We start from the raw sequence: 23,106 nt of genomic DNA on the forward strand, positions 1-23,106 counted from the left end.
TCAAAAAGTGTAGATTGATTTTGATGAACATCATAATTTTTTTTTTCAAATTTCTTAAATATAATATATTTAAGATGAAATTTAAATCTGTCTTGTTTAGAGATTCTGTCTTAGTTTTTTACCATTGCATCATAATGGGGTGGGAGGGGGTCAATTAGCAGTTAGAAAATTTCAACCGAAAGATGATTTCCTTTTTTATAAAAAGTGAAGTTTACTACACGATCGATCTATGATTATCTATGAGAAGATAAATCGAAAAATTATAATTGATCACGATGGAAAAAAATATTGTTCGACTTTGTCGAGATTTGAAATCCTTTTATTTTGTTCCGTTGTCAAAGTTATGTCTCGATGATTTCAAATCTAGTAAGAACGTTTGCATAATGAAATCCAAAATATAAAGATTCATAGTCCAATAATTCGATAACGTCAATGGCATAAATACGAGCTCCATAATTCACCTCATTTAGTAATATCACTTCTACAGATAAAAAAAATGTGAAGCAAGAGTGAAGTAGATGAATGGCCCAGAACAAAACTAGGAGGTCCTAAACATGTGGAAAATGCTTAACAATGCAAGTTCCTAGTGTGATCCTTGGTAACCAACTCCTTCAAAGACTCACCTTTGCCGAGCAACTGCATGATCAGCATCAAGAAGTGGCAGGGCAGGTATTGATGCCATCCTTGCAGTCACTGGTTAGATCATTGAAGGTCTCAAGCTGCTTCTTTCCTCTCAAGAACACCTCGGTATCGACTTCCACCCTCATGTAGCCATCGAATTCGACAGCTACTCCACCATTGAGTTCCTTCGTCTCCTGGTACCATTCGCTAGTGTCATTCCACAAATCCTTGAAGTCATCCAGGAAATAGGTCGTATACTTATCCTTCAGGGGGTCAAAGAAGGAGGTATCAGGCTCGTCGGTGGCGATGTACAACCGTCTTCCATTGTCAATCTTGTCGCCGAGCGTTGCAAGTAGTGCATCCGGCGAGGTGTCCCTCGCAAGGTTCGGCCACAGTTGAGTGTTCCTCGCCTTGTCCCCGCGCACAATGTGAACAGAGTCGAAGTCCCAGCTCAGGCGCGAGGAGATGGCGGAGACAATCTCCATCAGCCGTCGGGACTTCCAGAGGAGGTGCCATGGGCGCTGGATCACGGCCTCGGTCTCCCCCTCGCAAACTCTGTACCAGTAGTTGTCTGGCTCGACGTCTCCAAATTTCCGCATGATCAGGGTGTCCTTGACGCCGGTGAGGCTCATGGGCGTCTCCTTGAAGTCGTTGATGAAGTGTAGGGCAAGCTGGTCCTTTTTCTCCCATTTCGACCAATCTGCCCAGAACTGGCGCTGGTCGATCACAGAAGCCGAATCCTTGAGGTGCTCGAAGTCGAAGTAGAAGCGGAAGTCCTTGCCTTCGGCGTCCTTGCCAGTGCCTGTGTAGATCGACGAGAGGCAAATGTTGAGATCCATGACGAGTGTGCGATTTAGGTACTGGGCTTCTCCCAGAGCGCAGAGAAAGCTCCACAGGTAGTGGTTCATGCTCTTGCAGTGGTCGCCGCCACCGAGGTAAACGAGGTACTTGCCAGCGCTGAAGGTGGACTCTGACTCGATTACGGGCAGGGTGTCATTAATCGCCTCTCCGACGACGGGCACCGAATCTTTTGGCCCCTGGGCCACCGGAACGTTCTTGGGCTCGAAGACGGCCTCGGTGCTGGGGGCGGATCCAGATCCGCGCTTGGAGCGTCGGCGTTTGCGTGCGTTGATGCCGGAGTGGTAGTCACCGATCTTGGCGACAGTGAGGGTGCAGTTGTCGGATCTGACGAAGTGGAACCGGCGGTAGTCCTTGTACAAGGTGGGGCGGTTGGCGTCGCGAGGGCGGAAGCGCCACGCCATGTCACAGGCGTCGGTGGCATCGGGGACGGCGGCAGGACTTCTGAAGCGGTAGAAGTGGATGTCCGGGAAGCCCTCGATGGCGGCGCGCATCATCACGTTGAAGAGGCCGCGGTCGGAGCAGTCAACGGGGGCCCCGCGGTCGCACTCGGCCGGGGCAACGGAGAAAGACACCGCAGTGTTCGCGGCCTCGATGTCAGAGATCTGGATGAAGGGGGCGGGATCAGCGACCGCAGGGATGTCAGAGGCAGTGGAGGCGGCGGCGGGGACGGCGGAGGAGCTGTTCTGGAAGTCTTCACCGGTGCGGAGCACCGAGACGTCGGCGAGGAATGTGGCATTCGAGTTGGAGGTGAGGAAGGAGGTGAGCTTGGAGGAGGGGGAGGAGGAGGAAGGGTGGAGGAGGGGGTCGTCGGGTTGGTAGGTGGCGGCGATGATGGTGAAGACGAGGACGGCGGCGACGAAGAGGGCGAATCCGCCGTTGCGGAGGGGGTGATCCGGGCGGAGATGGAACCGCCGGTCGCGTCCCATCGCCGAAGCCTCTGGAAAACTGGATCTCTTTCTTTCTTGAGGGCGAGCAAAGCCGTTGGTTCAGTGTTTATTGCTTCATTTTTTACTAAAAAAACACACCACCGACAAACATTTAAAGACAAGCTTGTCTTTTTTTAGTGTAATGCTTTTTTTTTTCTTTTTTCTTCTTCTTCTTCTTCTTCTTCTTCTTCTTCTTCTTCGGTAGAGAAGATGGAATCTGCAATCTTAATTTCTTTTCTTCTTTTATAAAAAGATAAAATTTACCATCTTAACGGCTCCACAATCATTTGTGAAGAGGTAAATCAAGAAACTACAATTGATCACGACGCAGGAAGATATTACCTAACTTCGTCAGGATTCGAACCCTACTTCGCCAGGATTCGAACCCTGCTTCGTCAGAATTCGAACCCTTGCTTCTTCTGCAACTTTGCTACGTCGTAACCAACTCAGCTATGCTCCGGGAGTTTTTTTTTTCTCAATTTTATACTAAATAACAATGAATTTCCTTAATAATAATAATCAACCTAAGTTTCTTTTACTATTTAAAAAAAATCAAACATCATTAATAAAATATAATAATACTATAACACAAGAATCAAATTCAAGAGTATGATTCAAAATAATACACAACACCTAAGAAATTTAAAAATTTTATAATATTAAATTATAAAAATTAACAAAAATAAAAAATTGCAAGAATATTATCACAGCAGGTCATCGTGCTCGGCTGATGCCATTCTGTTAATTTCATGGTCATTGGCCTCTGTTATTTTTTAAAAATATATTTAAAAAACAATTATATTTGTCACTATAATATATTCTAATTTCTTTAATTGTTCTTTCTTATATAATTATGTGCATCATTCAATAATTTTTTTATAATGTATTCATATTTTTCAAATTAAATTTCAAATATTTGAATTGATTATTTATAACTCATAAACCTTTATTTAATTCTTAAAAGAGAAAAAATACCAAAGAGAAGAAATATCAATTTAAAGCCAATAAATCAAAAACTCGATCAAGAAGGAGAATAATAAAAATGAATAAATCAACCTCTCGTCATAAATATTTTTATTATGTTATTTAATTATGCTATATACATTTCCAATATTACATGTTATTTGACATTTTATATTTTAATTTATATTTTTTTATATATTTTATTTTTTAAAAATATCTTATTAATAAAAAAACTTTAAAAAATACTCATTCGTGGTACAACTTAAAAAAGTTGAAACAAAAAAAATGAGATTTAAGAATGAAAGAAAAAAAAAGGATGAATAATAACTAACCTCTTCCAAATCTTTGGCATCTTTCCAATGTAAAGATGATGGTGTTTCTGTCAACAGCAATGAGCTTGGCCTCCACAGATCCATCAGCCTGAATGGCTCATAAATTGATTATTGAAAACCCCTAAAGATGGCTGTTTTGAGAGGAAATAGAACTGCAAACTCTAAATATGGATGTTTTGAGTATGACTAGGAGATCAACATAAATATGAAATGGTAAAAAAAAAAAATTCTAAAATCATTCTGAAGGCCTACCTTTATTTAGCTTCCATAATCTTCTGCAAAAGGTGGAATTTGTCACCCCAACGACCCTACACGGTCGGCCCCACGATCATCTGTAAAAAGATAAATCGAGAAACTGCAATTGACCACGACGGAGAAGGATATTGCTCGATTTCGCCGTTAGCTTCCATAATCATTATGACATAGTTAACATCTATCAGGTGTCGATGAGCAAATACCATGACAAGATACAAAATAGCATAAGCATTACAAGACCTCTGCTTCCTCTGATGCACAATTTTGGTTGATCTCAAAGCTATACTTAACAAGAATTATGATGTTGAGGATTTCAACGAGACACTTTGAAAACAAATTGGCCACAATATGGGACAGGAACACCAGTTTCTGCCATCATATCAGAATTGAATGAAAAGGAAAACAAATTGGATCAGCTGGCACAATTTCGAGGGCAGTGTCCTCTAAGCTACACAGGAATGAATGTCTGATAACTCTCAGAACCATTTCAAGACTGAAATTATTGGTGAACTGGGCAATTCTCTTGGGCCATCCTGCAATGGAAATCAAAGGTACATCCAAGATATCTGAATTTTGTTCAATTAGACTAATTAATAGTTGCCTCGAAACATTGTAAAAAGTTGAGGAACCAAACTGGAAAAATGTGATACATCAACCAATCCTACCATCTGAATGTGTCTTTTTAAGTAGATGCCCTACATAAGATTGTTTCATGATGCACACAAGACCATCTACCTCTGTAAAAACATGTGCAGATAATATAGCACTGGAACTTCCTCCTAAAATTTTTCAGTTGTTTGCCTCACAGTGGATTGGAAAATCAATGGTGATGTATCCACTTGCTTCATATAGCAGGTAAACATACATAGAATCAAAAAAGAGCAGGATTTGAAAGAACATGTTGAAATATAAACATTGAATCCACAAATGTGATCGCCGTATTCTAGCAAAACCAGAATATATCTCATGTCAAGCTGATCTTATGCTTTAACTCATGCAAAACAGCTCGAACACTTAGGCTAAGTACAAGGGTCTCCCAGTTCGAGATAACAAGGTGAGACATTTCAATTGAACTCTAATTATTCAAAAAAATGAGTTCTAGTTTTAACCAGTAAGACATTTGTCACGAAAAAGTGACCCAAATTGGAAAGATATATGCATATGAATTCAAGAATGGCGTAGATTCTAACATTCTGCCTCCGCCACCAACTTTGGAATGAGAGTTGATTACTTCACCACCTTTTATGCGAGGTTCCAGGATTTAATCGAGTGCAGCAAACAAGATTGTATATCTGTAAGTCATCTTGGTAAAACAGAAGACCTAACCTATAAGCAACTTGGTCGATACCATTACCTATGTGATACTTCACACAATCACGGCATCCCTCATGATGATCTTTAATGGATTCTTTATCGCATTCGACTAGTGGTTAGGCAAGACATTACAGTAAGCTTGGCTATAAGGTGGCAGAATGAGCATAACTAATGTACTGAAAGTTATAAATGCTATGAAAATGAGTGAAAGGAAATGAGGGCATGAATAGGCATTGAACTTTATAAATAAACTTCCTTACAATAAGATTCCACTCCCATTCTTTCGAACTTCCCCAATTCAGACAAGGGTTTCAACAAGATAGATGGAATGGCAATAATTGGTCAATGATAAACACAAATTTGAGTATTGATAAACTATGAAATTAAAGTATACTGTAGCTTTCAACATTGTAGTGGAAGATGATAGGCCTGAATCAACAAGAATGTATGCTACAATGACAAAATCAGGAGAAACAAAAGAGGGAAACCATGTAATGAAATGAACAAGAGGAATTGCTAAGATAATAACTTTTATAAACTTTTCCACTTTCTGTAAAGAAACTAAAAATACCACTGGCTCCAGAACTTCTCTGCTATCATGGTGAATTCCAACTAACAGTCTTTGAACTTCAATTGTTTCTCTTTGCAATAATGTGACTTCCTCATCCATACTTCTGGATCCTGCAAAAAGGTCTCCTTGAAACAATGTGAAATTTAGGTCATTCAAGTGCCAGCTGTCTAGCCTACCACTTGGTCTTCAACTTTGTCTTCCTATAGAAGAATTATTAAACGACGTATTTTCTTCAGGAGGCCAGATCACTGAATCCAACCACTTCAGGTTATCAAGATCAGGAGATGCAAAATGCTTCCCACTCCTAACACTTCTGCTGGAGAGGACTGCCCCACTGACGTTTCCATTCATTGTTATAATCAGAAAGCAGTCATCTACTGCATCTGAATATAGACTTAAATTCTGTTACAAATCATTGCTTGCTCCCTTGCATGCACCAGATTGCTTCTGTCATCATCAGGAAGCCTGAAATGTTTTGCAACAAGTTATTGAATTGGATTTCTTACTGATTGATAATTACTTCTGCATGGGAAAGGATATTACATTTGGACAAATGGAAAAGGTTTCCCTCCAACAAGAGTTTGATGGTGTTTTTTAAATCAGCTAAAACAGCAAGATGAAAGTAATGTGAAGAAACAACAATCATGATATGCAACTTCAGTACCATCATCAAGATGAAAAGTTGCACATAATAATTTGAAATTATAGTTAATGATGATTGAATTGGACATTGGATTTGTGCCCATCAACCGCAGTTTGCTAATCTACAGCAATGACACATAGTGAAGAAATGAAGAACGTGTTTAATTGGGGGGAAAAAAAACAAATGGCTGCAACCAACCAAACAACTTTGACTTGCATTTGAGGCTAACAAAATGGATGGACGGATTTGTATAAGTGTCGTATTTGAACTTTAATAATCTCTCTCACTATATGTTTAATGATTGCAACCACTACTTCAGGCTTGTCAATCTAACTATGAGCTTACATGCTTACAAGTTAGGAATGCCAGCAAACATGCAGCAGAAATACCTTCTGATGATTGTTTGCATAGCTTGTTTCATTAACTTGATTTTGGAAATAATGCTTAAATGGCTGAAGTGCATAGTGCTTGCTTCCTGTAAGATCCTCACTTCTGTCTTCCTAGACTTTTGCTGCATGTCACCCAATTCTCTACATCAAAGCATCTTGCTTCCTCTCGCAGTGGTAATTCCTCCTCCAACTTTGCTTTTTAAAAAAAGTAAGATACCACCACTATCAATCTAAATGACATCAACCTATAAGCTGCATCCACTTCCCTTGAATGGGGGGCAATAAGTGATGCCTTTTTTGACTGGAAAGCATTAGCAATTGTTTTTGTCCACCAGTTTGCAGGATCTCAAAATGATACATGAGATATAGTGCCTCCAGAAACCATTCAAGTGCCAAAACTTAAAATTTCTGAAAAATTCATGACTGAATCAGGAGAAATGCCCTGCTTCAACATTATCTTATACATCTCATAAGCTTTGTCCCAATCACCCAATTTACGATATCCATTAATTATCACACGATAAGTTCCTACAGTAGGACAAAGATTCTTTTCCAGCATTTCATCTAGCAAAGCAATTGCAGTTTCCATCATAAACACCTTGCTATATCCATCAATAAGGCAGGTGTACACATGAGCATCAGGCGCAAGACCACTGTGCAACATTTTGTCGAACAACTCAGCAGCTTTCTTCATATCTTGGCGACTACAGTAACCGCCAATCAAGCATGTATATACAATCCTATCAGGAACAAACTCCTTTATAATCATTTCCTTAAACAAACCCAATGCTTCAGGTAGCCTGCCAATCTTGCAAAGCCCATTGATAATGATGGTGTATACAAACATATTTGGCACCAAACCCACCTTTGACATTCCTGCAAACAGTTTCAATGCCTCCTCGAGATTTGATGATTTAATTAGACCATCAATAAGTATGGAATAGATAACTACGTCAGGAACAATCCCTTTCTTTATCATTGTTCCCAGAACACCCCACGTGAGCACTGATTTTCCTTCCTTGAATAGTCCATTAAGGATGACTGAGAACAAAAATATATTTGGAACAATCCCCCATTCATTCATTTTGTTAAGGAAAGCAAAAGCATCTAACATTCTATGCTTCTTGCAAAACAAATCAACTATCAGAGTACATGTCACAACACTAGGCATCACACCACTGTTGAGCATGAATTTAAATTGTTCTAATGCTTCATTCAAGCACCCATTTCTACAGTGAGCAAATATTATGCTCGTGTAACTATGAGCATCTGGCACAAAATTGCTTTGAATCATCTGTTGCCAAATCCTAGAAGCACCATCCAAATCCCCAAGTCGGCAATATCCATCAATGAGGATCCCATAGGAAATTAAGTCATGTGCATAGCCTTGGCCACTCAGTTGATTGAAGAGACTTAATGCACGTTCCATCTCACCTTTCAAGCACAAACCATGAAGTAGTGAACTAAAACTGACCATCGTCGGCATGATCTCATTGCTTAACATTTCTTCAAGAAGATTAGAGCCCTTGGCAACATCTCCACTTTTGCAAAATCCATCAATGAGAATGCTGTAGCTATGAGCATCCGGTTTTGGTCCATGTTCCTTCATCTCCTGAACTACTGACAAAGCTTTCTCCAACTCCCCCTCCCTACAAAAACCAAGTACAAGAGCATTATAACAATTGGTATTGCATGGCAAGCCTCTGGACTGCAAGTCCTGAAGAAATTCCTTTGCAGACTTAACATCCCCTGCTCGACAAAGCCCCCTGATGTACGTATCATATGTCACTGCATTTGGCTTCACACCTTCCACTTCCATTTCATCAAGAATATTACTAGCTTCATTTATGTCCAACATATCTTGGGTAGTATACAGATACATAATGATAGTGTAACTATAAACATTAGGCTTCGGCCCGCAGCTTTTCATGTGATTAAATAAATCCTTTGCCATTTCGGTGTTATTGGTTCTGACCAAAACCTTGAGCAATAGGTTAGATAAGGGAGCTCCAATCTGAAGCCCCATTCTTTTCGCCTCAAAGTAGACTTCTAGTGCATGTTCGATCATGGAGTCTTCTGCTAGAAGAAGGATAGCAGTTCCATATACATTCAGAGAGCTCAGAAAACCACCAGCGTGCTGCACTACCGCTGATAGCAACACCAACAAGTCGCAATCCACATTCCTACCGAAGCTCAAAACCCCGGCTAGCAATAGCCTAATCTCCCGTTGCATTCCCGCCGACGAGAAAACCCCCATGAGCATTGAGAAAGCTTCCACCGCATGCGGGAATCCGTACGCGCCCGCTGCATCCTCGAATCTAACTTCTTGGGCCGCGCTCCAGTCGAGGGTCCTCTGCACGACGGTGACGAGGGGGAAGAGGCCCGCTCGGGGCACTCCGGGGCAGCAAGAGCCGAGCGTTGCGTCGGGAAGCTTATCGGCGGCGTCCCTATCGACGTCGTCGCTGGAGTAGTTGGGTTGCTCGACCAGCGAGAGGATCGAGGAGGCGAAGCGAGAGGAGGAGCGCGAGGGAAAGAGTCTTGCAGCGATGGCTCGGCTAAGGACGCTCTGTTGCGCCGGGATCATAGAAGAGCACGCCGGAACCCTAGCGACGGAAAACGCAGCATCGCCGGGCGGAGAGAAGGCGAATCCAGCGCAGGAGCTTCGTGGTTTCGGTTTGCGGCTAAACCCCAACCAAACTCGGCTATTTAATCAACGTCCACGTGGAGCAAGGTAGGACCCGCCGGCGCCGCCTGCAAAGGCTCCATTTTTCCAGGACTAGGTAATTTTCAAAATGCCCCCGTTAAATATGCTATTTTGGAATCAACACAAATAAAAAAGTAAGTAAATGCCTTTATAGAGATTTTATTTTGTACAAGCTTTTTTATAGAGATTTTAAAATGCCTTTAAAATTTTATTAAAATAAAATATATCCTAAATTTTTTTATTTTATAGTAAAATACTCTCTCTCTCTCCATTAGTAATTATAATTTAGGTGATAATTTAGAGGGATTAAATACATATTCTACTCTTAGATAGTAGTATTTTAACAGCAAAATAGAAAAATTAAGGGCATTTTAACACGACTGTTATTATCAAAATTTCATTTATTACTCTCAAATATTAATTTTTTTATTTTATTCCTTTTCAAATAACTTCACATTCAGAGAAAATCAACATTATTCATGAGAAGATGGCTCTGTCCAAATAAATTGAGCAAAAATTCAAAAAAGTGTCTCTTTTTATTTAAATGTCAAAAATGATGTCTTTTTTTTTTTTATTAATCATTAAAAAAAATATTTCATTCCACCTCAACTCATTTTTACTTTTGAAAATACTCTTCTTATTCATCACAGGTAATTATAGCAATTCAATACTAATAATATTATATTATACCAATTATAATTCATAATTACTACAATATAAATATTTTATTTTGATCAATATTTATTAATATTATATTATATTTTTTTAATTAGAATCAAATATTCAACTTTTAAAACTTTCTGAGAGGTCAACTTTCTGAGATCCATTTCTTACTTAATCTCATCTCAATATTATATTATAGTAATTATAAATCATTACTATTAAAATATAAATACTTATTTCTAATCAATACATATCAATATTATATTATAATAACTACATAATCATAATTACTACAATAATATTCAAAATAAAAATAAATTAAGACAGGAGCATGAACATTGTTTTCATAATAAATAAGTAAAAAGGAATGCACTTCTAATTTTTACTCAAGTAAATTTTCAGAAAAAGAAAAAGGTTTAAAAAACAGTGAAACTTTCAGACTATGAAGACAATAAATTGCTCCAATCATTGTAATTAACAAAACACCAACTGCAGAAGCCTTTACTGTCAGAAAGGCAAGAAGGGGTATTTCCAGTTATCAAAGAAGACTTTATTGTTGTACTGTGAATGTCTGTCTTACAATTAACAAGATGCTTGCTAAAAGACTGGAATTAGCTACCATCCATGTTAAGTAAACAACTTATCATCAGTACTTATTGCTTCCATCCCAGTAAGTGCAATCACTGGGATCAAAAATTAACTGAAAGGAAGTGAATCTGCAAGCATTTCTAGTCATCTGTCAGAAACTCCACTTCCTGTGAAGTAACACATTGATACGCATCAAAGCTCATATTTGGCAAATCCATACATTGCTCATTCAGAGCACAGACGATAGAATTCGAGTCATTAACTGAAACTCTATCTTGACCCATCGGATTACTAAAGCAAAACTCAACTTCATCATCATCACTATCAATGTTGTGGCATGTTACTCGGTTTTGGTACCTTCGGCGCTCGAGCACAAACACATTGAAGTAGTAGCTTACTAAACTAGTCCACTTTCTGTGAGGCAAATGTACTTTAAGCCGTTTCCAGAAGTTTTTGCCATTTGATGGCCGATTCAGGTGAACAATGGTCTTGAACTTCGATTGTTCATCTGCTGTCCATGAAAGTGTGACTTCCTCACCCATATTTCTAAATCCCCAAAAATGAAAAGCCGGACCCAATTCACGGTTCAATTGAAATCTCTTCTCGGCAATGTGAAACCTGGTGCACTCAACTGACCCGGGAAAGTTACATTCACAAGTATCTGGCCTACCTCTTCCAATAGCAGGATCATTAAACAATGGCATGTTCTCCTGACCTTCAGGAGGCCAGAGCTGGGTACCTAACCATTTCAGCTCATCTGCAGAATCAGCAGATACAGATGGCCGACCAGTCCAATCGGGAACTTTTGATTGGAAGGACGAGCCCACTGGTACTTCCTTCTGTCGTTCAACGTCACAAAGCCAATCAGCTATGTTATCAAAGTACATACTATGAGTTGTATGTTGCACATCATTGCATGCCGTATTAGCGGCCACCAGATCCTTTGTTTTGTTCCCATCAGGCAGCTGGAATGTTCTATGACAAGTTGTTGAACTAGATTTCTCTTTAACACAATTGCCGGACTTTGCTTCCTGCAAGATTTAAATGGTGTTTTTCATATACTTAAATGGCACTATGGAAAACGTTTAACCACATTCACAAAGAAGGTAAAAAAATAATTGCAAATATGCAGTTTTAAGCCATCATCACAATGAATTTGAAATCATTATAACGATATCATGGAATATTGAACCTTTGGCCTCTGCAGCTAAACCTACTAAAATAAATAATATTTTTGATTGACGAAAAAGCTAAAAATGTTCAAGTCTTATTCTCTACTGTTATACAGTGACTTAGTTATGGTACTGATGAGATTTTATAGAAATAATTCCTAGGAGATAATAAAAACAATCCCAACCTGTAGCCAATCAACCTATTTTCCATAAGCTACAAGCAATAAGACATACCAAAGATAGAGACTACTGCTGGAGTAATGGAGAAAAGGTAAGGTGTCTACCTATAGGAGTAATAAAATGAATTAATCTCATTACTCCATATACAGCTACATGCTGATTTAAGAACATTAAGATAACTTGTTCACATGTTATAATACAAGTCACACTTTCGTTGTAACCATAAAAGCAGTCATATATTCTATACACATAATGGAGGAGTACATACCTACAGAATACAAAAGGAAAGGCAAGGATGGAGGTGTTACATATTGAAGAGTTGGATGGATGAGTGGCAATAGAATCTCAAACAAACTCATGTGATCATGAAAAGCCAGATGCTAGCAGGCTTAACTCAATTAGAGGATATATACATAAGCATACACCAGAATTCTAACCCCACAAGGTTGTACAGACTGTTTCAATATATAGCTAACCCACAGCATAATGCAGCATGTGGACCATATGCAGAAACACATGCTGCCTAAAATTACTAAGGCATATATAAGAAAGTACATAAATGATTACCTGAACAACTTAGGCAATTGACATTATATAAAAAAAACATGTAAATCAATGTCAGCAATTTATATAGTTTTCAGAAGGATGCTAATGGTTGCAAATTTGCACAGTATGAAGTTTAGGCAGCCTACACAGAGGCTGCAAATGAATATATAGTTGCATAAATTGTTTTTTGAGGACATGCTTAATAGAGACAAAACATATACTCAAATTCTAACAGCCATAGTGCATCATTTGTAGACTGAATCAATATTTTCAAAATAGAATCTATGCTAATTTTAGCTAAATTGTGAAAACTAGTAGTTCAATATTTGTGTTATTAACTGACTAGTGAACTCCACCTTTTAGAAGTACGTGGTTAATAGACAGAAATGGCAAATACCAATTAGTGGTACATAGAGGTAGTCCATGGTTGCCCCTGCGGACATAGCTGAGTTGATACTCAAGTGGTAGATTACCACAATAGAAGTAGTCCATGGTTGATAGACAGATATAGTAAATACCAGTTAGTTATGGTAAGAATACCGTGCTAGAACTCCTGTTCATCTTGGGAATCTCTAGTCGACCAAAGACTATTTGTTGTTACAAGATAACCCCATGCTACCTCATAGGTGACATGACCCAATATCTGTCTGATATGGTTCTACTATCAAGGATTCATTAAATATGAGGGATAGGATGTAACACCTCAAACTTGCCTAACAAATTCTATGTAAACTGTGGGTCAGTTTGAATAGCATAGAATTATCATACACCTGATTACATAAAATCATTATTTTTGGTACAAACTTTGTAGCTTTAAGCTCAGAGAATGACATTTAATAATATGATTGTACGACTGTCTCATGTAAGATTTTTATAGCCTTCTATGCACCTATGTGGATTGGTACACTTCATCAAAAGGTGGAATCCGCCACCCCAGCGGCTCCACATGGTCGACCCCATGACTATTTGTGAGGAGGTAAATCGAGAAGTTGCAATTGGCCACGACAGAGGAGGGCATTACCTCGACTTCGCCGAGATTCGACCCTTGTCCACTTCAGCAACTCTGCTCCGTCGTAACCAACTTAATTATGCCCCGAGGGATTGGTACACAGTTCATAATGATATATTGTTAATCACTTAATTATCACTTAATGAGCTCTTCAAAAGTTGCAAGTACTATCATAAATTCTCGATTTGACCCTATCATAGATCAAGATTCAAAATATCATTTTGTGTCGGAGTTTCAATTTGTGGCCAAAATGTTACAATTTTGGCACTTGGTTGTGTCAACACTAAAGTGTATCAAAATGAATTTAGAAGAATTTTACTCATTTTATATACTTTCCACTAAGTTTGTTTCCTTTTAACAACAATACTATTGAATGTAGATAATTAATTGAATTATAATTATATAATAACATGTCATACTAATATTTGATACAAATTTTAACGTCTATTAAAGCATGACAAGAAGAATTAAATAAGGTTGAATCAAAATATGTTTACTTCAATATGAATTGAAATGAACTTCAATGACTTGTTTACTTTTGAAAATAAGGCTATAGCAATTACTTGAATTCATCAAACCAAAGCATATTGATTGTCGACACAATATGACACTCATGAAGAGAATTGACATGGACGGTATAGGAGACATTGCTTGTGTTGATTAGCATTAAGTTTTGGTAATTTACTAAAATAGTATGTTTTGACTGTGTTGCCTCACATGGTATTGGATTCAAACTTCTCTAGTTGTTTAATCGATGTCTAGTGATATTGTGAGCTTGTAATACTAGCGTGCATAGTTCTAAAAAGAGGACGCCTAATAGGATTTAGGAGGAGGTTCATTTAAAGTGTTTTAGATTTGAACCAAAATGATTCAAAACTAAATTGCCCTATTTATTGTATCTTGTAAATATTAAGGTAAACACTTATTTTGCAATTGAAAACATTTGAGATATTAATTATATGCATGTTACATATATATTGTCTTTTATATGATTAATAGAGATTATTATATCATGTGATTTCCATTGTACAATTGATGTAAAAGTATGAATGGGATGTGTAGATTTACCATTTTATTGTATATATGCTAGTCATTTTGACCAATATAAAAATATTTTTAATATGTTAATATTGATTCAACGAATTAAGAATAGAAAACCTAGCGAGAGTAGCATAGGTTTGATTGGATGATACGGATTTATTTTTAAAGAAAAAAACACTATGCTTAATGCATCAATTTAGTAGCTTTATGCATGTGTATCTTCATACCACATATGGACTACAAAATGGATCGAACATTATATACCCCTTACATATGCCTTTGGAAACCTTGATAATATGTAATGTGTTTTAATTGAATAAGGACACAAATTCAAGTAGGGGAGTAAAATATCCCTTAGGGTTTAGGCATTTTGGCACTGGCATTCAAGGCCTAGTCCAACCCTCGGCTTTCATCGAATCATGGAACCAACATAGGTGGTTTTAGGGAAGTGTCATATCGTAGTTGATTCTAAATTATCTATTCTCACTTGAGCAGTGAGGCTTTGATAACATCGGTTACATCTATCAAAATTAGTAAGTACCAATTTTTGACATAAGTTATGTGTTTTTTCAGCAAAGATAGACATGCATTTAGAGGCATTGCTAGAGCATGGGTCATATGTCATGTGGATGAATGGACAAGTTTATTGTGATTTGAAAAAGTTTGTGCATTTATTGTCTGGTAGAGAGGGAAATTCATCCAGGTTGGCATATGATATGATTTCATATGCACATTTGTCAACCAGTTGACAAATTAGCGCCAATTGCTAAGATGGTGTAACTTTCCTCAATTATGCAGTGTTGTTTTGCAAAGGTTTGCACATAGCACAAAATGAGAGCTAACTCATTAACATAATACTCTCGACGACTATTGACCCACAATGCATAAGCCCGAGTTAGATAGGTCACTGTCTAAGCATTATAAACTTTATCACTAACCCACAATTTCCCATATGTGACTAAATTGGAATGTCATATTCATCTATTTAAGACTCAAGATCCGTAGTCATGTATGTGTGACTAAATTGAAAGAAAGTCCATATAAATGATATGTTGGCCATGCATTTCAGAAACTTAGATGAAACAACTTATTATTTGTTGCATCCTGATATGGGACATATTCAGGTTGTCAAGGATTAATTCACTTATTGCAACTTTCTCTATTCTTAAGCTATGGAATTTGAGTGAACAAGAGATCACCAGTATCATTGTCAAAAGAAAAGAAAAAGGAAACTGAACATCATTGTCAAGGTCCCAAGTACCTTGTTATATAGCATGCGAACCCCATGGTTCCACCGTCACAAACATATTTTTTCCAATTATAGAAGCATTCCCCTAGTTATAGTTTCCTTAGAGGGAAAAAAGAGGGAGGAATACTTTTAAAATTTTATTTGTTGAAAATAGAATTTTGAAAAAAAAAAAGAATTTTTAAGTCGAATTGCATGTGACAATCCTTTTCCATCAAAATCGAAAGAAAGCAAATGTATGCCAAATTGGAAAAAGATTTCCCACCAAAGGAAATGGAGAGGAAGTGCGGCGAGGAAAAAACTTTTTCACTGCCTCCTTTCCTTCCATAATATGATGCCAAGTCTCGTAACTGAAATTTCAGAGCTTGTCAATCCACATACATGCTTATCAATTGCATAAAATTTAGAAACATAGACAAAAAAAAATTAATTTAGCATAAATACCTTCTGATGGTTTGCTTTGGAACCAGTTTGATTCACTACTTTCTGAAACAATGCCTTCCTAGCCAGAAGAGCACAAGCATAGTTCTCCATAGCCGCAATATTCTTACCTTGTCCAACATCAGCTAATTGTGTTTTCCCAACACGACAGTAAATAGGATTTTTTGCAGTATCTCTCACCCAACGAAGAAATCGAACCATAGTTTGCTGCTTCCTTTTGTGACGATTGCTTCCTCCCTTAACTGAGCTCGATCCCAACATTAGACTATCACCGTTGTCATTCCCATTGGCGCCAGTCTTCGAACAGCATCCACATCCCTTTAATGGAGACAAGAACTGATCTTCTAGTGAACATGAAAGCATTGGCGATTGTTCTATAGTTACTTTCGCATTAGAGTGATTCAGATTCTGGTATCCACTCTGTTGCCCTGTGACCTGCTTCCCCGATGTTAGCATCACCCACCTCTCGAACGCATCCAAGTACTTAAAGAACACCAATTTCACCATCGGACCGCACCTCGACTCCACCCCAACTGCCTGTGCCACCGAAGCCCATCCGGATTCCGCAGACACCCGATCATAGCCGCCCATATCTCGCACTGAGCAGTAGAGCTTCCACATATCGACGGGACGCCCATCGCCGACCATGGCCGGCAGCGGGCGGAGCTCCCCTCTCCGATTGGCCTCCTTCAAGAAACCCGACAGGACCCGATCGAAGAGCGCGCTCGAAGTCTCGGAGCCAGCATCCGTAACATCGAGACGAGAGCAAAAGCCGACGCTTTGGAGCTTGCGAAGGATCTCCGCGACGTCCAGATGGGAATCCGCCGCCAAGATATTCATACGTCCATCGACGGGAGCAGCTTCGAGCGAGCGAACGGAGCTGGGAGGCGGCGAGGGCGAAAGATGGGATTTTTCTCCGAGCAAGAGAGAGGCGTCGAAACCGCGAGAGCAGTAACGATTTATTTTGAACGCATCGCCTTACCATAAAAATATAAAATTAAAATAATGAAAAATTATTATTTCCCCCCAAATAATTTAGAAGGATGACGAGGAGAAGACCCATCTCAAACCCTAAATTGTGCAATATTTAGGAAGGAAGCAAAGGTTAGTTGTATTTGGAGTTAAAAGATAAACAATTAAAATTGGATAAAAATGAATGTAGACGAAGAATTTTAGTGTCTTGCCTTAGGAACTAAGGCCGACTAAAATGGAATATGACAAAGGAATGCATTTATTAAAATAAAAAACTAAATTGAAATATTTTAATTTGAAAAAAAAAATATTCTAAGCCAAAATCATTAGACCCATTCCCTCTCCTCTTAATGAATCTGGACCATTGAATATAGTTGGAGGAACTAAGAAGAAGAGAAGAGAAGAGTTGAGGGGGGAGAGCTTAGTTGCGGAAGAGGTAGACTCTGCTGCTTTGATACCATGATGAAATTTAACTTTGGTATTAACTTCAAAACTTGTTACAAAATGGAGGAGAACCCATGAAAAACTTGTTGTAAGAAAGAGGAGAAAACATGAAACATTTTCTTCATTATCTTGAAAGTAACCATACAAGGTGGTTTTATAGTGTTACATGAGAGCATCTTGCATTAAATGCATTTAAATGCATTCAATGCATTATCTTGAACGTTGTGGACATGCATTATCTTGCATACATGCTCCAACATTCATGTTTTTGAATGTTGGAACATTTAATCCATTTAATGCATTAATGTCTCAAATGCATTTAATGCACTTAATCTTTTTGAATGTTTAATGCATTTAATGCACTTCATCATGATGAATAGAAGGATCCTCCTTGTTGCTTTGCCTTCTTGCATTTCTTTATCTTCTTGCATGATAAACTAGATTTGATGTAATCTTTAAGTATTTGACGCTTTGAACTTTAACAAATTTATCAGAACTTAATCTAGTCTAGAATTAAATATAGGCAAAACTTATGAGAATGCTGAATTGAAGGATACTTGAATAAGTGCTGAAAGGAAAGTTGTCTGAACTTAATCTAGGCAAGTGCCATAATTGAATCTTGACACAACTTAAAAGAAATACGGAATGAAAGGGCAGTAAAAAATACAAGTATAGAAATAACAAGGTCTCTACACCCACCTTTTGTTACTTCTTTTCTTTTACTTTCTTTTATTTTTTTTTATTTTCAAAATTTTGGCCTCCATTTCTTTCCTTAGCAACAAGCAAATAAGACTTACAAAGATTGAAAGAAATGATAGTAATAAGTATCAAATGATGAACAAAATAGATAAAGATTATTTAAGCACAAAAAGAAAAGGATAACCAAATCGATTTAGAAAGACTAAAGCTCTCATACCAACTGATGTGAACCCATAAGAGAAAAATCTTAAGAATCCACAATAAATTGAAGAAATGAAAAAAAGAAAAGTCTAAATCGATAAGAAGGATGAATAGAATCTCTACCCAATATTTAGGAAAATAGAACCTTGGTATAGTGAAAGAGGGAAGCCGCCATAATTTTGGGTGGAGGTTGATAAGTCCTTGAGCGCCACAAGGAGATGTTTTGATAAGTTTTAGTTCAATGAAGAACCAACAAATGAGAGTCTCACCAAGTTTTAGATTGAAAAAAGATACATGTGTGGCCGTCACCCCCTTTATTTATAGCTATAGGGTGATCTAAAAACCCTAAAAGGCCAAAAGAAACCTCATTTAGTAAAGGCCTATATAGACTACTTAGCCATTTTAAGTTTATAACATCATTAAAACCCAAATAAAATTATAAATTGAGCTTAAATTGAGTCTACATATCCCTACTTCATAAACATGAGACTTAAGTGACTACTTAAGCCCATTCAAGGCTTGAATTAGGTTGACTAAGCCGCATGATGACATGATCCCCACCAATAATTGTGAAGGAACCTGGGAACATCGATGGATAGAACCCCAATAACTAGAAGACAAGAGTTTGAGCCTTGACCCATAATAAAGAGAAGGAACGAACCAAAGACTACGGAGAAAAGAAATGCCACACCGCAAGGGTGATAAGTTTTGGAGGTTTGAACATCACGAGACAAACTCGATAAGTTTAAAAGCTCTTTCAAGAACTAAGAGATCACACAAACAAGAGCTTCATCCAAAAGTAATCATTTCCATAAACATACTCCCTCCCTTATATAGTGGGAAGACGTAAGAGTAAGGCATGCATGCAATTAAATAGTTTAGCAACTTAAATCAAACTAGTCCTCTTACTCATGAGTAAGCAACTCAAATCAAACTAGGCTTCTTACTCATTGAATGAGTAAGCAACTCAAAATAAACTAGTCCTCTTACTCATTGAATGAGTAAGCAACTCAAATCAAACTAGTTCTCTTACTCATTGAATGAGTAAGCAACTCAAATCAAACAAGTCCTCATACTCATTTATTGTAAAAATGAGTACTCATTCCATCATGTATAGCCCAATCTCATTGATGCACCCTTGATTATTATTATGATTTATTTGGATCTCTTCTTTTTCATAATCAACAAAATGCTCTTCTATTGTCCATTTAGTGCTTCCTTGAAATGTTTTACTTGAAGTCTTGTAACTGGACCTTCTGGAAGTGACAAATGATCATTTGTTTGATGTGCATCACGATTGACTCCTTGATGTGCATCACATGACTTGCCCTTGGTCAAACCTTCTGCAATTATAACTTTGGCCTTCACATCTTCAATTAGCACATTAAGTGCTTCCTTTATCTTCCTAGCCTTAGGCCTTGTAATTGGGCCTCCATGTTAGTGAGAGCCCTAGAGCCAATCATTTGATGATTGTTGTATGGACTCATATGTATCATATTTCTACATATTATAAAGGCATTTTGAGGTTATTATACTTACTTGTATTGGTGTCAAATAACTAAGTATAGTAACGTCCTTGAGTAGATGGTTCGTATATATATCAATCGATTGGTTGAATCGATAGTGAGATGATATAGAGAACACTACTCTAAATGATTCCTAGTCAAGTATTAACATTCAAGGACAATGTTAATGCGACGAGACTAGCATGTAGGTCAACGTGATGACTTGATCTCATAAGTCATGGATATGAGATATCAAGTTGACACATGAGTATGCATTGGAGAATGTATACTGAATGACCCTCCATGAGAAAGTATCATGGATCGTTATATGAGTGTCATATACTTTCTCATGTGGCTATTAGTATGACTATTAGTCCTTCGACCTGAAGTCACCATGGTTCCCTACATAAGGAGTTACTTACTTTGGCTTTGTCAAACGTCACCCGTAACTGGGTGTGGACTATAAAGGCGATTACTGGGTATGTAACAAATTATGCGGAGGGATGTGAGTGATGTAGATGGGATCTATCCCTCCATATGACGGGAGTGATATCATAGTTCTTGATAGAGTGAGACCACTAAAGTGCATGGCCATGCCCAAATGAGTCAACATGTGATGTTGAGCTCGTTTGATTGTAGTAAGTCTACTTGGAGTTCAAGACATAGATTGATTAGAGGATGACACGATCTATGCCTCGGTTTGATCAATCATGATATCAAGGATAGAAGGACATGGTCACATATTGTGAAGAGTCACAATTAGTAGTCACAATGGTGATGTTGGATATCAACATTCTTGTAACTTGGGTAGTAGTGATGTGTTGCTAGATACCACTCACTACTTATGTTTCTAAATTGATTTAGAAGCATTGCCAACGTTACAAGAACCTATAGGGTCACACACAAGGACAATTAGGTGGAGATTAGGTTCATATGATGAACCAAGAGGATTAGATTCATGTGATGAATCAAATTGGGTTAAGTGTAATCTAAACTAGACTAGAGGAGTTGATTTGATCAATATTGGAGATTAGAAGTCAAGTTTGACTTGACTTGGGAGTCAAGTTTGACTTGACTTTGTGCTATGTCATCATAAATGTTGACTAAACTTTGTGTTATGTCATCATCCATGGTGACTTGACTTATGTCACCTCATGGTCAATGCTTGACTTGACCATTTGACTTTGAGGTGAGGTGACATAAGAGGTGACCAATGGTGATGCTCCACATCATCATGGATGCCACATCATGGGGGTTACAATTAGAGTTTGTAACCTAAGGCTTTAATGGGATTAATTAGCCATGAATGGCCTTGATGTGACAAGCCACAAAAGAATGAAAAATTGGTTTTTCATCTCAATGTTGAGCACTTTTTCCTTCTCTCCTCTCTTGAGTTTTTCTCTCCTTCTTCCTCTCCTCTCTAACCATTGCCAAAACCTTGATTAGGTGCTAGCACACCTTTGGTTTTGGTTCCACAATTATCCGTGTGGATACTTGTAGAGGAGCGGCACTTGACGCTCTCAAGATCCGGCCATCACTTGGATGAGCGGGATAAGCGAAGGGCACGCACCGAAGGAAAAGTCTTTTTCACGTAGATCTAGAGTAGATCTAGGATAGAAAATCATGTATGTGAATTTTATATTTTCGCACAGATCCGGTGGCTTGGGGTTTCGGGGTTTCCGCAATGCAAAAAATGGTTTTTGCGGCCCGAAAAACCCAACACTCCATTGCTGCATAATTGATCATCAACAACATCTAAAGTGGGTTGAGCATGATCCATATTTAATGACACTGTGAATGATAACCGCCTTTGCACTTGTGGTATGACACATCAAGATCTTTTATTGATATCGAATCTTATTCATGATTTGGTTAATCTAGATCCTTTTCTCTTTCTCTTTTTCTATGATTTTTTGTTTTCCTTTTTATTTTTCTCTTTTCAAAAAAAAGAGATTTTCTCTTTGTTTTATTTTTCTTTTCTTTTCTTTTCCCTTACATGCAAAGATGGATGTTTGTAGTCATATGATTGATCAATTTCATGCTAAATTATTTTTAATGATTATTATGACATTTGTGGTGAAAACATGCAGCTGCTGCTTGCCCAATAATATTGACACCTACACCATTTTAACAAGTAGACACCATCCCTAACTACAACTAGTGACCACAAGATAATCCGTATCCATACACTTATAGTTATAACCCTGATTGGATCAGCCTTCTAAAATTTTTTTTTCAGGAACCACTTGGATTGAGTTGAGGAGAACAACTATCAACCACCACCAAAATTTCATCAAGCGCCAAAATCTGACTTGGAAATTCTTCTTAAAAATGTCATTAAGCAACATGAGGACAAGGAGTCTATGCAAAAATGGTGGAATCCATAGATGCAATCAAAGAATTTGAAGGTATGCTTGATGACTTAGTTGACTATACTGAGATATCAGAAACTCAAACTTCACAATTTTTAATTCCTTTCCAAGGGCTCAAGACAGATTTGTAGGCCAACCTGAGATCGATTCCATTGTACATTATGATGATATCACTCTAAGGAGTGGTGAAGATTTTGACGAGCTTGAGGACAAAAAGGAGGATGACAATACTATAAGAGACTAAGAGTGTAAAATACCAGAAGAGCAGCCCATTAGACCAAATTAAAACCCAGCCCAATTAAAGTTTATATAGGATAAAAGGTTAAAGGGTTAAAGGTTATTGGATATGGATTCAAACCCGTTAATCAAACTGACCCGTTAAGAAGCTTAAAACCGATTACTGTTTCCTTCTCATCGCTATCTTTTCCCTATTTCTCCCCAGCGCGTT

The 23,106-nt window shown here is 37.8% G+C and overlaps 3 protein-coding genes across 3 annotated transcripts; all 3 read right to left on the bottom strand.

Annotated features, from left to right (window-relative positions):
• Positions 1-433: 433 nt before the first annotated feature.
• On the bottom strand, positions 434-2,427 carry LOC141814878 (uncharacterized). Its single transcript, XM_074702833.1, has one exon. It carries the CDS (start codon positions 2,406-2,408, stop codon positions 651-653), a length of 1,758 nt encoding a protein of 585 aa, XP_074558934.1. The 5' UTR covers positions 2,409-2,427; the 3' UTR covers positions 434-650.
• A 3,194-nt stretch (positions 2,428-5,621) lies between these two features.
• LOC141814877 (uncharacterized) lies at positions 5,622-9,525 on the bottom strand. The gene is made up of 2 exons (XM_074702832.1): positions 6,876-9,525; positions 5,622-6,308 (listed from the first exon to the last, which is right to left on the bottom strand). Exon 1 carries the CDS (start codon positions 9,457-9,459, stop codon positions 7,261-7,263), a length of 2,199 nt encoding a protein of 732 aa, XP_074558933.1. The 5' UTR covers positions 9,460-9,525; the 3' UTR covers positions 5,622-6,308; positions 6,876-7,260.
• Positions 9,526-10,970: 1,445 nt separating this feature from the next.
• Positions 10,971-17,305, bottom strand: LOC141814475 (AT-rich interactive domain-containing protein 2-like). Its single transcript, XM_074702434.1, has 2 exons — positions 16,469-17,305; positions 10,971-11,861 (listed from the first exon to the last, which is right to left on the bottom strand). Exons 1-2 carry the CDS (start codon positions 17,303-17,305, stop codon positions 10,971-10,973), a joined length of 1,728 nt encoding a protein of 575 aa, XP_074558535.1.
• Between the last annotated feature and the right edge of the window lie 5,801 nt (positions 17,306-23,106).

Source organism: Curcuma longa, chromosome 21, assembly GCF_044706935.1.
Source record: "Curcuma longa cultivar G26 ecotype Majalengka, Jawa Barat chromosome 21, ITB_CL_G26_1.1, whole genome shotgun sequence".
In the NCBI taxonomy this organism is placed as follows: Eukaryota; Viridiplantae; Streptophyta; class Magnoliopsida; order Zingiberales; family Zingiberaceae; genus Curcuma; species Curcuma longa.